The 17,374-nt window shown below is 40.1% G+C and overlaps 1 protein-coding gene across 2 annotated transcripts in view; it reads left to right on the plus strand.

The window, feature by feature from the left end:
- The window catches only part of LOC117524075 (inactive dipeptidyl peptidase 10-like), a 643,233-nt gene that overhangs the window by 392,740 nt on the left and 233,119 nt on the right, over positions 1 to 17,374 (plus strand). For both annotated transcript variants that reach the window (XM_034185800.1, XM_034185801.1), the window contains exon 2: positions 14,274 to 14,385. In XM_034185800.1, the coding sequence (XP_034041691.1) occupies positions 14,274 to 14,385 (112 nt within the window). The remainder of the gene's footprint in view (positions 1 to 14,273; positions 14,386 to 17,374) is intronic.

Raw genomic sequence — 17,374 nt, forward strand, 5'->3', positions numbered from 1 at the left:
TTGCAGTCTCCACAAAGAAGGTCCAGGTAGAGGGACCACGCTGGAAGTGAACCGTGGGACCTTCTTGCTCCAAGGCAGCAGTGCTAATCACTACCACCTTTTTAAAAGACTTTTTGTCACAATCAAGTCCTCTCTATTTGTATGGTGGGAGAAAAATAAAATGAAAAATAAAAATGTATTTTTCTCTGTTGTTTTAAGTGCTCACGCTGTCACATGTGTATACCCCTGTGTAGCACAGGCCCACACATCATTGTGGAGTAAACAAGTACATTTTGAGACAGAATGACAGCTGACATAAAATCAAAGCATAAAAAATTGGGTTGTCAAGGAAAAAAACAATGCTATTTGGTAATAATATTTTTGATTTATGGTGTCGCACTTTTCCTTTGAACCAAGAGAGTGGAACGTCAGTTGTCTGTTTTCCCCTATAAGAGGGAACAAAAGTAATGTTGCATAAGGTTTCATTATAGAACTCATACAGGTTACAGTCACAATTTCTTATTCTAACAAAGTAAAAGGACACGTTAACTTTTTATAGCCTTGAGCCCTAAGTGGATGAGATTTGTTTGCTTTTGGGAGGTGGGATGATGATGTGACTATTACCAGAGTTTGTCCGTGATTTTAGTTCCATGCAAATACACAATGACAGTGAAAATTCCATTGACTTTTGCCTTCTTTAAAATGATCTACACAGAAATAGCCTCAGGTTAGACTCATCCTGTCCAAATAAACATGTCTGTAAACATCCCATCATATCCTGTAGAAGTGGAGTGTTCCATTTATCTCAAACATGGAGGCATTTGAATGGGCTTTTGGTAGACAGTCAACCTGGCAACAGCAGAGATTGGACATTCACACTAAAGTTTTATTCAAGCAGAATTTCTCCATCAGTCTGTTCACACATATTGCAGCTAAAGTCTCTAAAACCTTGTTCATTTCACCACTCACACCTCTGTGTTCACAAACTGTGCGTCTTCTACAGCAGGCAGAGTAAAAGATAAACTGACACATTAACCCTCTGGTGCCAACGCCGTCGTATACGACGGCTAAGACCAAGATTTACTAAATTATAAATAACTTTTTAATGATATGAGATAGAAACATACTTTTTTTGCTGAAAAGTTAACTCTTTTGGACTTTCAAGTCAGCCATTGGCCATCTTTGTACTCCTAGAAGCTGTGTGATGATGTGCACAATGTGAGTGTCCATCAGAATTGCTTCACCATCACATGGTTTCCAAAATCCAATCGTAGGGGCAGATTTACCCTCACGTGAAAAGCCAAAGATTGTTTTCAGGAGTGATATGTTACTAGCTTGTCTGTTTGAATAGCCCCCTGAGTGCTCCAATGAGTACATACTATTAGTACATACTCTGGCGCCATTACGCACAGCGATAGTGAAAGCAGGAGCACACGGAGAGCCTCTGATGACAATCGCACATGCTCAAACAAAGAGTATGTAACTATCAGGATTGGTCCACTAGTTTGCATGTGAATGTTACTGGATAACTCTGTTGCTTTCTCTGCATAAAGCACTGTTTACCATATCAATGGACAACAAAACACATAGACTATTTTGTATATATTGTTCAAAATGTGCATTTGCGTTTAGTTTGAACCTTTTTGTTGTACAGTCTTTCACACAAGACCTCAAATTTCCTTTATAAAGTGTCAAAACAGTTGTTTATTATAGTTTGCTGTGTGTTTTGAATAAATGTGTGTGGAAAATTATTTTTCGCTTTATTTTTTCCTTGCCTATTTTTGATTGTATACCTTTACACTTATAAAACACAACAAAAACATATATATTCTGAAAGCACAGGTTGTCGTGAAAAAGAAAGAGAGACATAAAACTTGATTGTGGGATGCAGGGACAGCTGTTAACAGCAATAATAAAACATTTATGCCAGGTGAGTGAACTGTCCAAAAAATGCCCTCAGACCTTAAAGACAAAGTCAGTGGGATGGGGCAGCTTTGTTTCATACTTGTGTGAGTGATCGAACTTAGGCTACCTGAATCTAAAACTGGCACACACTGTTGAAATATAAAATTTTATGCTGCTGTCATGTAATCACAAAGTGCTACGTAGTGCTCTGAATCAGGTGTTAAAGGCCGAGTTGTGCCTGCTGAGAATTTCATGCAGCTCACGGGGAACGCACACAGCTAAAGAGGAAACAAATGAACAGATATCACAGATTTTTAGGGAAAAGCCCACCTGAAAGTGACACAATCCAAATATCAAATTTACTAAATTATCTGACATTGGTAGTTTGAGTATATCTGGATGACTGTCCTCTACACCTCTCATTATTTTCTATACCCACGTACTCCAATCAGGGGTCACGGGGGTCTATCCCAGCAGTCAAAGGGTGTGAGGTCTGTGGATGTGGGAGGAAGCTGTAGCACCTGGAATGAACGCACACGAACACGGGGGGAACAATGCAAACTCCACACGAACAGGACCAGGTGGGAAGCAATTCCACGACCTTGCTGCACCGGGCAGCACGGTGACAACAGTGCTAACCACTAAGCCACAGTTCTGCGCTCATTCATTCATTTTTAAGCAAAATTTTTCATCTTCAAAAGTGAATAGAACACTCAGAAGCTTCACTGATAACAGTTTTTAGGGTTTGAAAATAAAAGTGGACTCAACCTTCTATATGAGACCATTGTTGTTTCGGCAGCATTTGTATTCATGGTTTTAGAGTATCCCAGAATCCTTTGTGCGCTGGGGAAGGAGGCTGGAAAATGGCTTAGCTTAATGCTAACTTAAACATTGAAAATGCCATAGACATGCTAACGCGTTAGTATCCTTCCTGTTTTTAAGTTATAAAATACATCTATCAATTGTTTCAGAAGACCATAACAGGTCAGTTTAACATATGCTCTTTAAGATTTTAGCAGGGAAAAATTTAGATAAAGCGAAATAAAACAATGAATCAATGAAGCAGCAGGTCGAAGATCAAAGCACTGCTTCATTGATTCAAGATTCAAAGCAAAGCCGTGCTGCAGAAACGGTTGATTATACAGACCGCTGCAGGGTCTGTAATCAATGTAGAGAAATGATCATTTTCCTGACAAAGACCCTGCAAAAACAACGGCCACTCTGAAACACCAATAAGGGAAGCGTTAAACAAAACGTCTATTGATGTTGATGGATCGAATCATTTCTTAAGGATACCCGAAAGGAACTGGTGATTTGTAATTTACATCTGTAGCATGGCCCAAGTAAGTAAGTAAGTAAGTACACTTTATTTGTATAGCACCTTTCACAGACAAGAGCCACAAGGTGCTTCACAAAAAAAAAAAAAAACAGACAACACAATGCACCACACAATGGCCGAGACTTTTAAAAACTTAGCATAGCAGCCTAAAAAACTAAGCAAAAGCTTGTGTAAAAAAGAAAGTCTTAAGTTGGCTTTTAAAAGTGTCAACAGAGTCCAGCGAGTGCAGCGAGAGTGGGAGACCGTTCCAAAGCCTGCTTCCCAGGCTTTGGAATGGACCCAAGCAGAGGGTCGCCCCTTTGAGTCTGGTCTGCTTGAGGTTTCTTCCTCAGAGGGAGTTTTTCCTTACCACTGCTGCACTGGGGGTTAGTAAGGTTAGACCTTACTTGTGTGAAGCACCTTGAGGCAACTCTGTTGTGATTCGGCGCTATATAAATGAAAATAATTTGAATTGAAATTGGTTCCCAACACACAATCCTAACAGCAACACTTTTTTTTTATAAAACTCACATAAAAACTCGTGATTATCTTAGTTAACACCTAAATACATATTTTGTTTGAACTCACTTTTTTTTTTTTTTAAATAAAACTCACATTAAAGACACGATTATCTTAGTTAAACACCTAAATATATATTTTGGTTGAACTCACCTTTTTTTTTTTTAATAAAACTCACATTAAAGACTCACGATTATCTTAAACACCTAAATACATATTTTGGTTGAACTCACCTTTTATTTTTTAATAAAACTCACATTTTAATAAAAACTCACATTAAGACTCACAATTATCTTAGTTAAACACCTAAATACATGTCTTGGTTGAACTCACCTTTTTTTTTAATAAAACTCACATTAAAGACTCATGATTATCTTAGTTAAACACCTAAATACATATTTTGGTTGAACTCACCTTTTTTTTTTTTTTTATAAATCTCACATTAAATACTCACGATTATCTTAGTTAAACACCTAAATACACTCAACAAAAATATAAACGCAACACTTTTGGTTTTGCTCCCATTTTGTATGAGATGAACTCAAAGATCTAAAACTTTTTCCACATACACAATATCACCATTTCGCTCAAATATTGTTCACAAACCAGTCTAAATCTGTGATAGTGAGCACTTCTCCTTTGCTGAGATAATCCATCCCACCTCACAGATGTGCCATATCAAGATGCTGATTAGACACCATGATTAGTGCACAGGTGTGCCTTAGACTGCCCACAATAAAAGGCCACTCTGAAAGGTGCAGTTTTATCACACAGCACAATGCCACAGATGTCGCAAGATTTGAGGGAGCGTTGCAATTGGCCTGCTGACAGCAGGAATGTCAACCAGAGCTGTTGCTCGTGTATTGAATGTTCATTTCTCTACCATAAGCCGTCTCCAAAGGTGTTTCAGAGAATTTGGCAGTACATCCAACCAGCCTCACAACCGCAGACCACGTGTAACCACACCAGACCAGGACCTCCACATCCAGCATGTTCACCTCCAAGATCTTCTGAGACCAGCCACTCGGACAGCTGCTGAAACAATCGGTTTGCATAACCAAAGAATTTCTGCACAAACTGTCAGAAACCGTCTCAGGGAAGCTCATCTGCATGCTCGTCGTCTTCATCGGGGTCTCGACCTGACTCCAGTTCGTCGTCGTAACCAACTTGAGTGGGCAAATGCTCACATTCGCTGGCGTTTGGCACGTTGGAGAGGTGTTCTCTTCACGGATGAATCCCGGTTCACACTGTTCAGGGCAGATGGCAGACAGCATGTGTGGCATCGTGTGGGTGAGCGGTTTTTCTGATGTCAATGTTGTGGATCGAGTGGCCCATGGTGGCGGGTGGGGTTATGGTACGGGCAGGCGTCTGTTATGGACAAAGAACACAGGTGCATTTTATTGATGGCATTTTGAATGCACAGAGATACCGTGACAAGATCCTGAGGCCCATTGTTGTGCCATACATCCAAGAACATCACCTCATGTTGCAGCAGGATAATGCACGGCCCCATGTTGCAAGGATCTGTACACAATTCTTGGAAGCTGAAAATGTCCCAGTTCTTGCATGGCCGGCATACTCACCGGACATGTCACCCATTGAGTGTGTTTGGGATGCTCTGGACCGGCGTATACGACAGCGTGTACCAGTTCCTGCCAATATCCAGCAACTTCGCACAGCCATTGAAGAGGAGTGGACCAACATTCCACAGGCCACAATTGACAACCTGATTAACTTTATGCGAAGGAGATGTGTTGCACTGCATGAGGCAAATGGTGGTCACACCAGATACTGACTGGTATCCCCCCAATAAAACAAAACTGCACCTTTCAGAGTGGCCTTTTATTGTGGACAGTCTAAGGCACACCTGTGCACTAATCATGGTGTCTAATCAGCATCTTGATATGGCACACCTGTGAGGTGGGATGGATTATCTCAGCAAAGGAGAAGTGCTCACTATCACAGATTTAGACTGGTTTGTGAACAATATTTGAGGGAAATGGTGATATTGTGTATGTGGAAAAAGTTTTAGATCTTTGAGTTCATCTCATACAAAATGGGAGCAAAACCAAAAGTGTTGCATTTATATTTTTGCTGAGTGTACATTTTTTGGTTAAACTCACCTTTTTTTTTTTTTAAATAAATCTCACATTAAAGACTCACGATTATCTTAGTTAAACACCTAAATACATATTTTGGTTGAACTCACCTCCATAATGACACAATGTTGCAAACAAGTTGCCGCAAATGCTTGTTTACACTGATAACGAAATCTTGGCCTCCCCAGTGAGAACGTGTTTACGCACGAGATTTCAGACCATAAAGGCGTCTATTCCTGTTGTCAAGACGTTTATGCAAAAGCAGCTGTTTTTCTTGTTTAGTCTTCAAGATGTTTCACCACTCATCCAAATGGATTTTTCAGTTAAAACCCAGATGGAAACATGGCACAGAGCAAATATCAATGGAAACCAGTTGATTCCATTTTGTAAAGGTGTCCAGTTGGTCCCTCTACATATTGCACGCATCCTAGATGGCCTCCGTGTACTGTAATTCCAGTGATGAGGGTCTAATGACTGTTCTAAAGATGTTGCTTGGTGAGTGTCCCTGAGAAACCCTCCCAGCCTGCTTGCAGCCTCTTATCTCCCATGAAGCTATATCAGGGTGGCGGCCATGCTTCTATAATTCTTATAATGATAATAGAGGGACTCAGGAGGTTGAAATTCTCTTAGTGGTTTCTATTATTGCTCATAATTGAGTTAATAAATTGCGGATGGTTATTCAAAAGTAGCTAAATAGGAAGTGGGCAGAAAATGAAGAGAATAAGGGAGTGCAACAGAGAAGGAGAAAGAATGTCATGCATGCATGGAAGCACAAGGGCAATTTGGAGTTGCTGTCAGTTTTCAAGGACACGTCATCCTTTTGTGATATGAATGAAATGAGCACTGGCCCACGTCCTGATAATAGATCAACCTTATGAGTCCATCGGGGCTGTAAATGATTTAACATTGTGTTCCTATAATGTGCACCTACGGTTATATTCTTCTGAGGCTGAATGGATGAGTTGAGCTTTTGTGTGTCAGATGTTGGTTGATTCAGCTTGCGTCCCGACTATAGGCTGTATATACGTACTGTACAAAGCCTGTGTGACATTTTCCATTGGTTTCACCCGGATGAGTCAAAATAACCCCCTTGTTTGGGTCTCGCTATGTTGACAGCCTCATCCACACTGATTCACACAATGAACTCATGAATACATAAAGTGGCAGCACACGGGTGGCTCAGTGTGTGACAAAAAAGCCTGAACACGTCCCCGTCTTTGAGTCCAAAGTACCAGCTAACAGGCTAATCTCAGTCAGGTGTTTATTAATCATATATTTGGGGACTGCTTGGTAGTACTTTGGTGTGGACAGGAAACATTATGCACCACATATTTCTCAGTAATTGTATATTAAATGGACCTACCGACTGCTTAAAAGTGCTAACACCGTTAGCACACAACATTAACCAAGACAACTGTTTCACTCATTGTCAGTATTACAACAGAAACATCTTTAAGATCTGTTAGGATGTTTCACCGCACAACAAGCTGTTTTATTTCAGATGTTTGTGATAAATATTCTAAACAGACAGCAAGAACACAACAGCTAGTGGTTCTGCATCGAGCAGACGGGGTCAGAGGTTACGAGAGGAGGAGTCACTGGGCTCAGTCGCTCTTACTCAAACAAATTACACAGAACTTTATGAATTAAAAGATCTAAACTAAATCCACCCCTGTACAGTTGTCATGGAGGAAGAAAACTATCTATAGCGACCAAAAACCATTTTTCTACACTGAACAAAGATAATAGTTGAACCAACTTAAAAAAAAGCATTACACTTGATAAAACCTGAATGAATTAAGTTGTTTGAACTTAAGTTTGTAAACTCCAGCTTACAAACTGAAGTTCAAACAACTTAATTCATTCAGGTTTTACCAATTGCCATGCTTTTTTTAAAAGTTGGTTCTTTTTCAGTGTACCAGGCTGTAAACATGTTTATTTCTACTCTAAACTTTGACATTTTAAAATGGGCTTCAATGTGAATGTGCTCTGTTTTATGGCAACTGGAGGTACTTGTCAAATAAAACTGATCATTACCTCATCACTCACTGTAAGCGTTTGAGTTCACATAAATGGTCCATCTTGACTATTAGATAAAAATATATAGTTTTCTACCCTTATTTAACCATCAGTTCTAAGTACTAAATCCATTTTAGAGAAAATGTTTGAGAGTTGATGAATTCTCCTTTATAAAATGTAACCTATCTCTAATTGGCAATCTGTATCTAACCCCCTGCCCCCCGGACCCAGCACCCTGCAGCCAGTCAAGCTGTAGAAGTAGGTTTGTGGCAAGTAATCACTACATTGGTGCTATAGGGTTGTGTGGGTAATTGAGGCCAGAAGGAGATGCAGAGAAAAAAAAATAAAGGAGTTTATTTCACCTTATTCAAGGAAGCAGCAGTGGTGAAAGACCAACTAATACTGAGTTTCAGTGGTGGAGTTGTTGGTAAAAGCTTCACAGTCTGGGGTAGCTGTTCTACTGTAGATGATATTACACAGTTTTGTCTGCACCCACTCAGGCTGCTTCAACTATTTCTTTATTAAATTAATTTGCCTGATTTTTTTTTTTTTTTTTTGGCTGATGAAGTGCCTAAATGCAAATTCCTGTTATATTTCTCTTAAATAATGCAGCATATTCCGTTTTGGTTAGGGTTAGGAGACCTCGGCAGTTAGTGTTTACTTGTCTGTGGCTCAGATGTGTTTTATAACACATCAGTTTACTGTCTGATTTAGGTTTTTGGAGAGGCTTCCTAACAGATGGTAGTAATTCCAACATTTTATAATATCTGTAGAAATCTATAATGTTGGCTTGACAAAATACCATACAAACAAATAAACCCTACAATTACAATAGGTCACAGTCCATTTGTAGCAAAAGGTTATTCATGTTTGACAAAAAAAAAAAAAAAAAGCTTCTTTCTTTCAGGGGGATACTCTTACAGATCTTTCAATCATTTTCATGGTAGTGAAGATTCTGCCACAAGCGCTAGTCCCAGCATTAGCAACATTATGTCCTAAAAACCCATATTAATTGGTTCGCTGATGGCTGGGTCTACAACTGTGGGACTTGGTTGGGCTCAGTCTGAAAAACAACATGGTGTCTCCAGATTCACACTCAATTATGGTACTCGAAAAGACACATTCTTCATCATATTTTGCAACTAGAGCTCTTGGCAGAACCTGCATTAATGGTAAATGTCCACAAGGTGGAAATATTACTCCATTTCAAGAACCTTGGTTATAGGCTGCTGAGGGACACTGCCAATGATCACCAAACAAATTAGCAGATGTGGCAGTTAGGCAAGTCAGTTAGCAATGTACAGTTGTTTCAACTCTGCTGGTATCCCAGATTCACATTTTGTTGGATTTTTGTATAATTTATTTTAAAGGTTTTAAATATTCAATTATTTGGGTTTGAGCCTGTTGTTCGGTCAAGGATTGTGAGAGCAACAAATTAGCAGTTATGCTGTTGTGTTGGAGAAAAGTTGTTCTTTGATAAGTTGGCCCAGAGGATGTGAATGAGCCAGAATCTTGTTGATGTGTTCTATCATGCAGTTCAATAGAGCAGTGATTCTCAACCGGGGTGCCGCGGCACCCTAGGGTGCCGTGATCGATCGTCAGGAGTGCCGTGGGTATTTTTCATATTCGCGATTACCATGAATTATTTATTTTATCCATAAAGCATAAAACGACTCAGCCTTGCGTGCTGCAGCCTCACTCTCGTCTTAAGGCGGGACAATAACAAGGAGGCTGACGGCCGATTAAAACAGTGCCGTCTCCTTCAAAAGCCGTCTAAAATGCGGAGCTGTCGGTGTGTGTGTCAGTGCCTGTGTGTGTGTGCGCGCGTGCGGAGTTAACAGGCTGCAGACTGTGAGGGAGGGGGTGAGTGAGGGAGATTCCTGAATGCAGGCGCGACACGTTCAGTGCGCAGCGAGCGCGGAGCAGAGAGAGGATTTTAACCCGAGTGAACGTTAACAAAACAGAAACATGAAGCTGCCTTTACTTCTCTCTGAACTTTCTCTAAAGGTGTGATTCTGCCGTTACCTTCCTGTTCACACCATGTGCGCGTCGTATGCTGAATTTATGAGATCATGAGATGAAATAAATGGTCAAACATATTTAAAAAATGAGAATATATGAATGAACTGAGCCCACAAAAAAAAAAAACAATGTTCAGACGCACAGATCACAAAAAGCAGGTGAGAACTCTGAACTTTAACAGCTGTTATTTTCCAAAGGTATTTATTTGTTCAATCTTGAGCTTAATGCAGTGTTTAAGCACAAAACGTGACTGATGAGGAGAAACAATTTCAGAAATGCAACAGAAACAACCACAAATCAGAAAAAGTTGGGACTGTATGTAAAATGAAGATAAAAATAAAAATGTTGCACCATTCCAGTTTCTCCACTCACAGAAGCCAAACGTTCTTCCAGAGTTGTGTAATTATACTACAATAGTAGAATATAAAGAAGGGGAAAAAAGAAAAAAAATAGACAATATATTCGTCAATCGCAATTATTTGTCTGACAATTAATCGTCTCCAGAAATTCGTAATCGTGACAGCCCTACTTGAGATCAGAGCGCAAAATGCTTGAGGATTTTCGAAATGCGGTGTTTTCTGTATCGATTTTCTATTGCGATAATTGGGTTTTGTGCAAAAGCAGAGGTAATAGCATTATAATATTATTTTAGTTGGTGGTGTGCCGCAGGATTTTGTAAATATAAAAAGGGTGCCGGGGCTCAAAAAGGTTGAAAATCACTGCAATAGAGTATGATTGCAGTAAGCATGGGAAGCTTGTAATTCACTGTCAGTCTAAAACTGTAGACACACTGTGACAGATTGACGAAACAATGAGTCATGGGTATGAAATTTTGATATCTGTTTGTGTCCATTTTTGTTTTCTACAAATCCTTTTCTTGAGTGCGTTAGAAAGTTTTGTGCATGCTCAAACTTTGAGCAGACACCACATGGAGAGCTTCCTGGTCGTTACACATTTGCTTGCCATTCTGTTCTGTACTTGTTCATTAGCTTGCCATTGGCAGACATTAGTGGTATCTGTGCATTATCTGTTCATCTTCTGGAAAGCGCTGTGCACCTGCAATCAGTGGTTGTCCAGTCAACCCATCAGAGCCCCAAATGCACTGATTAGGTGATTTTTGCCACTGGACACATTATTTCAACTTGTTACTAATCAGTTTACTCAGTCCATCACAGCGTTACTACACCGCTGCAATTTGAGAGGATTTGCAATCCAAAGCTATCTATATTGTTTAATGTTGCTCATTTAAGTACTTATTTGTACAGTATATGCGTGGTTTGCATGCATTTTCTTTTACAGCACTTAGCCCAGCACAAATTTTCTCCAAGGATACAAAAGATAGTATTGCATCTTATTATAACCACTCATTAAAACCATGGTGGTGGAAACAATTGGAGGTTGTGAATTAACTGACCCTGCAACTAAAATTTGAATAGATCCATGTTTTATGATGTGATTAAGCAGATAATAGACCTGAATGAAGCTATTATTTAGTGCAGCTGATTCTGTAAAACACCAATGTTGTAATCAATGCAGATCAACCAACAAATTGCAACTTCAAGCAGTTTACATGCCTTAATTAAGTTATAGCTTGGCTCATTCAATGCAGTTCATTGTTCTTAGTTTTATCATGCAAGAGCTTGAGTGCATGATAAAAATCTCTATGGTCTGTGCTCATAATAGATGCTGTTCACTGCAACAAAGTGAAGGATAGTGCTGATGTCCACTCGAAGAGCTGGATAACTGATAGTGTTGCTGAGTTGAAGGTTCCTCTACTGGCATGCATAAGAATACTAATATCTATGGCATATACCTTGTCCTGTTTACTTATTTATGTTTCTGCTTTTTGTATCATTTGCATCATTTGTAGTGGGGTGGCATAGCAAAACAATTATTAATTTTGTGATAAAAGCATGGAATTTGGCACACATATTCTAAATTAACTAATGTTTATTTTTAGTTTTGGCGCCATCCTGGAGCTGACCTTGAATGAGCTACAGGGGTCAAAGAATTACACAGGGGTCAAAATTTTAAACTGCTCCAATCATGTTGAAAACTATACCACATTATTTGTCTGATCATAACAATTCCTAAAAGGTATAGTATTGACTATCTATGACTGAATGTTCTGGAGTTATGGGGTGAAAATGGCAAAATTGTGACAAAGATCAGTTTCAGTTTGTACAGGGCTAAAAAAAGTGAAAGTTGCTCCAGTTTTGGGAAAATATGATCTAAATTATTGGTTGAAATAAAAGGATTAATAAATGGAATAGTTTTGTCTCTTTTGAATGCTTGGTCTCCAAACTAAAGGTCAAACAAGGTCGACATCCATTGGATTCTGTGACGTACGACATGTTACCCGTAACATAACTAAGCATGACAGATGATGCAAACTATTCCTTTTTAAAATGCTATTAAGTCAACCAATAATTTGCATATTTTTTTTACCAAAATTGGATCAACTTTAACTTTTGACCCCTGTACAAACTGAAACTGACCATTGTCACCATTCTTTGCTGTTTTTACATCATAACTCCATGGAATTCAGTCATAGATAGTCCAAACTATACCTTTTGGAATCATTATGATCAGACAAACAATGTGGTATAGTTTTCAACATGATTGGAGCATTTTTATATTTTGACCCCTTGTAATTCTTCAATTAACCCCTGTAGCTCATTAGAGGTCATCTCCAGGATAGCTCCATATCTGAAAATAAACATTAGTTAATTTAGAATATGTGTGCCAAATTCCATGCCTTTATCACAAAATGACAATTTTTATGGAACTTTAGCTATGCTGCACTGCTATTGAAGTATACATCCATCTTTAGTCCCTATTACAGAGCACTTATAATAGGGATGTACAGTTCTGGTCAGAATACTGACACACCTATATTCTATGTACACATTTTAAAATAGAGTCAGAAATAAAAACAAAAAACAAATTTTTGTTCATAAAAATAATTTTATTGTCACACAAGACCAAAACAAAATGCTTTCATGAAGTGAAACAAAAAATCCTGACATAAAACCTATGCTGTACACAGTTATTGGCATCTTTTGATAAATTATCATCAATTTACAGCCAGTTTTCTTTAGAGAAACCAGTGGATTGATACATGAACATATTAAATTTCATTGACTATGTCTTGGAAGTCATTTCCATCAGTCTTTTTAGAATTATAAATAGTATGGTGCTGTATGGTAAATCTACTTGGAGGAAGCAGTTATCAAAAACTGAGTGACCATGCAAGGAGACTAGTGAGGGAAAGCCACCAAGACACCCAAGACAACTCAAAAGAAGTGATACAGTAGGCTTCTGCGGCTGTGAATGGAGAACTTGGGCATATCAGAACTATTTTGAATCAAGAAATTGCGTTGTTTGCATTTATTTTTGACCATACTTTACAAATGTGTACTTAAAAATACAGGTGCTGTTCATTCTGGGCAATACTGTAATAACAAATCTACATTTACTTACTGCTGTTAGTTGCAGTGATGTGAAGCAGTGAAATTTGTCTTTCAAACTTTGTCTGAATTGGTTTCAGTAATATATACAGTGAGGCAAATAAGTATTTGAGCCACTGTTTTTTAGATTATGTCTCTCACAGTGAAGTGTACCTTTGATAAAAACTTACAGAAGTCTCTATTCTTTGTAGGTGGGAAAACTTGAAAATTGACAGTGGATCAAATCCTTACTTGCCCCACTGTATGTCAAATCTTATGCTAACATGGTCAATTCCTTTCTTGACCATTGTATCTCCAAGTGGAACCAGTCAGGTACTTGGTTTGCTGATGGGTGACAAAGAGGAGGCGTGAGGTGCCAATACAAGCAGGACTCAACCGACCGCATTCCAGAGCCTGGATAGGAGGTCTAATCGCTGAACCACCACACTCTCAGCATTGCATACTGAGCATTAATTTATTCCTTAATGCCTGGCAAACTGGGATTAATTTGGGGATGCTAGCCAGTGGCTCACACTCTGGTTGGAAGTTTGTGTTTTAATATTAGTTGGCAAAACTTTGATTCCAAAGGTAATGGCCATGGTAAAAAAAAAAGCCCGGACTTTAATAACTATCTCCTGCCACACCTGATACACGACGTGCGATGAGCTGTGTGGGTGGAAGCTGAATGATGTGTGCTATGATCACTTTATGCCTAATAAGATCAACCCATTGAAATCACATTCTGAAATAATATAATAAATTTCTGCTGAAATTACACTCTGGCCACATATTTCATGTCATGCCATGGAAGCGATCTGTCATTTCATTGTCTTTATTAGAGAGACTGCTGTGTTTCTAGCCCAGCATCAGTCTTTTTCTTTCAATATAACATGCAATGAAGCAACTTCATTGTCTTTCTGGTTCCCTCTAATGTTTTTATTGTTTCATATTCTTTCTCTGTAGGACCTGGGAGGAATGAGTACCCTCAGAGGAACTGGAGGGGATTGCCATCGCCTGCTGGTAATCCTCGTGGTGTGTTCTCTGATCACCATGTCTGTCATCCTCCTCACACCAGGTAATAGAGCCCTGGATCCCCTATTTTTGTTTTTGTTTTGTTGTTTTTTTAATGCACATGCAAGCAATCCAAAGCTTTAGTTCAAAATTCCTCTGCAAGTCTGAAACAAGTCATAAATCTACTGAGCAAAACATCCAATGCAAAACCAAGCGATAACATTCAACAGTCCAAAATGGGGCACAACAGAAAGAAGAACAAGCTGCATTTTCTTGACTGGCCACTTCAAGCTTACTCCAGAATAGAGGAGGTTCCCATGGAAGACCATGTTAAAATGTCAAAATTTTGACCAGAAATGAACATGTAATTTTGTCTCTATAGATAGTTTCCCCCTCTATGAGAACTGCCACAGAGGGCTGACTTTGTTTCTAACTTCTTAGTTTAAGATGCTTTAAAATTATGCATAATTTGTTGCGTGACCCCTTTGAGTGACAGCTTGTGTAATGCCACTGCTAAGTTAAACTCAAAGCTCTGTTAGCTCAGCGGCCACTAGCTGTGGCTGCTGGGGAGGACTGTGTCTATCCTTTCTGAGAATTGAATTGCAAATATCTCTATAATATAGCCTGTTGTGTGGTTAATTGTCCTAATGGATTATCTAAAATATCTGTACTGGACTGAAATTTTCATCTTATTTAATGTTGTATGCTAACAGCATTAGCACTTTTAGGAGCTATTGGAAACTGAGGACATTAGGTCCAATTAATCCATGATTACTGAGGTAATAAGTGGGTCAGGAATACCCACACAAAGTCAGGAATTATGAAAAACCACTACCCAGTTCCCAAAAAATGATGTAATAAACACCCCAGGCAAGGTTAGCCTGTTAGCTTAGCTAGGTTCATTAACTAAAAGATTGGGTGTGATTGGGGATTCATAGTCTAACCTAGGTCACATAGGCCATGGGCCTGCATGGGCTTGCGTGCATTTGGCATCATTAGAACGCTTAGGATGTCTAGATACAAAAATAACTGGTAGTAGTAAAATGTGAGCACTTTTATTGACCTACCTTAGCCAAACCAAATGTTCGGCATCTGATTTATTTTTTTCCGCACCACACAAAGTTACAAATCATCATCTATTAACCCTCTGGGCCGACGTCATCGTATACGATGTGTTGTGAAAGTGTAGGAACACGGACCCACAACAGGGGGCGCAAATGAACGGACAATGGAGTAAGTCAAATAACAAAGCTTTACTGTTGTGAAACTCGCACAACAAAACACAACAGATAACAATTTCGTGAATAAGCCGAATTCCAATGGTGTCGTGTGGGCAGGCTCGAAGGTAGGAGACGTCTGTCCCAAGTCGAACCGGAACCACTCGATTTCCACCGCCACCGAACCCGGGAATACTGGAGCCGCCAAGTCCCGAACTCCCAGGTGACCACTGCCTCCGCTTGTCGGATCTTGGTACTGCTGGCGAGGAACAAAAACAGTCAGAGGTGGGTGCGCTGCACCCAGCAACACGGACGGTGGTAACACCACCTCCCCCTCTCGTCAAGTAAACACTGAAGTGCAGGAGTGTGAGTACTTATCCAATACTGTCTCCTGCTGCTCTTCTCTCTCTCTGTATAAAGGCAAAAAGTATTCAAAGGTGATATAGTCGGCTGGATACGTTACCTCCTCGGTAGAACGATATCTCGGCAATGAGGTGGAGATGCCGTCTGCTGATATACCCCTCTGCTGATTGCTGTCAGCTGTCTCAGGTGATGGGTGACAGCTGTCACCCTGGCTGCTCCTGTTAGGCGGGCAGCGCCCTCTGGTGCCTGGAGCCCGCACTCCAGGCAGGGCGCCCTCTGGTGGTGGTGGGCCAGCAGCACCTCCTCTTCAGCGGCCCACACAACACGATGGCTAAGACCAAGCTTTACTTTTTAATATGAGATAGAAATTTACTTTTTTTTGCTGAAAAGTTAACTCTGTGGACTTTGAGCCAGTCATCTTTGTACTCCTCACAGAAGCTGTGTGATGCAATGTGAGTGTCCAATCAGAATTGGTTCACCGCCACATGGCTTTCCAAAATCCAATTGTAGGGCAGATTACCTCATGTGAAAAGCAAAGATCATTTTCAGGAGTGATATATTACTAGTTGGCCCTTTTGAATAGCCACCTGGGTGCTCCAATGAGTACATACTATTGGACTCCAATGCGCCCTGCACCATTACGCACAGTGATCAGTGAAAGCAGACAGAAACAGACAGAGAGCCTCTGATGACAATCTCACGTGGTCAAACAAACAGTGTGTCACTATCAGGACTGCTCCACTAGTTTTCATGTGAATGTTACTGGATAACTCTGTTGCTTTCTCGGCGTAAAGCACTGTTTACCATATCAATGGAGCGAGGGGGAGGGCCACTCCTCAGACTGTAAGGAGGCAAAGTGGGAAAAGGGTGATTGAAAGCTGCTTTAGGACTAAGCAGCTGTTACACCAAAGGCTATACCAGCACCACAGAGAGGGCGCCAGTGGACCTCAGTCTGCAGTTCATCTCCACCTTAAAGACACTACACCACAGTTTGAGGACAAGAAAGTTAAATCTTAGCCAGAGAAAAGAAATGGTTTGAGAGAGGGATGAAGGAGGCATTGTATGTGAAACAGTTGAAACCCAGCCTTAACCGGGGAGGGGGGTCTGAGACATGCTTTGTCCCCTGTTTACAATGGGGTACTCAGATCAAAGCAGTTTCAGTCTTTTGTTCATGGTAATGAGTCATTCACGTCATCAGGAGAGCCGTCAGGAGATGCATCAGTCCCATCGTTAGGAGGGACAGCTACCCTGTCATTAGGAGGGTTCTAGCTAGAGCACAATAGGTGCTAATTTAAAACACTTGTTTAGTCACTAACCAATAGCAGTCTGCCTTTCGGTGGAGAGGTCTGGTTAGGTTAAAACTCCAGCTTCTCTACAAGGGTCAAGACAGACGTCAGATTACCAGAGCAAGAATTTTAGCTGAGGAAGCTTCTGTGATTTGAAGCAAAACGTCCTTGCGTCAAGCAACCCAGT

This window comes from Thalassophryne amazonica, chromosome 14 (genome assembly GCF_902500255.1).
Source record: "Thalassophryne amazonica chromosome 14, fThaAma1.1, whole genome shotgun sequence".
NCBI classification, from domain to species: Eukaryota; Metazoa; Chordata; class Actinopteri; order Batrachoidiformes; family Batrachoididae; genus Thalassophryne; species Thalassophryne amazonica.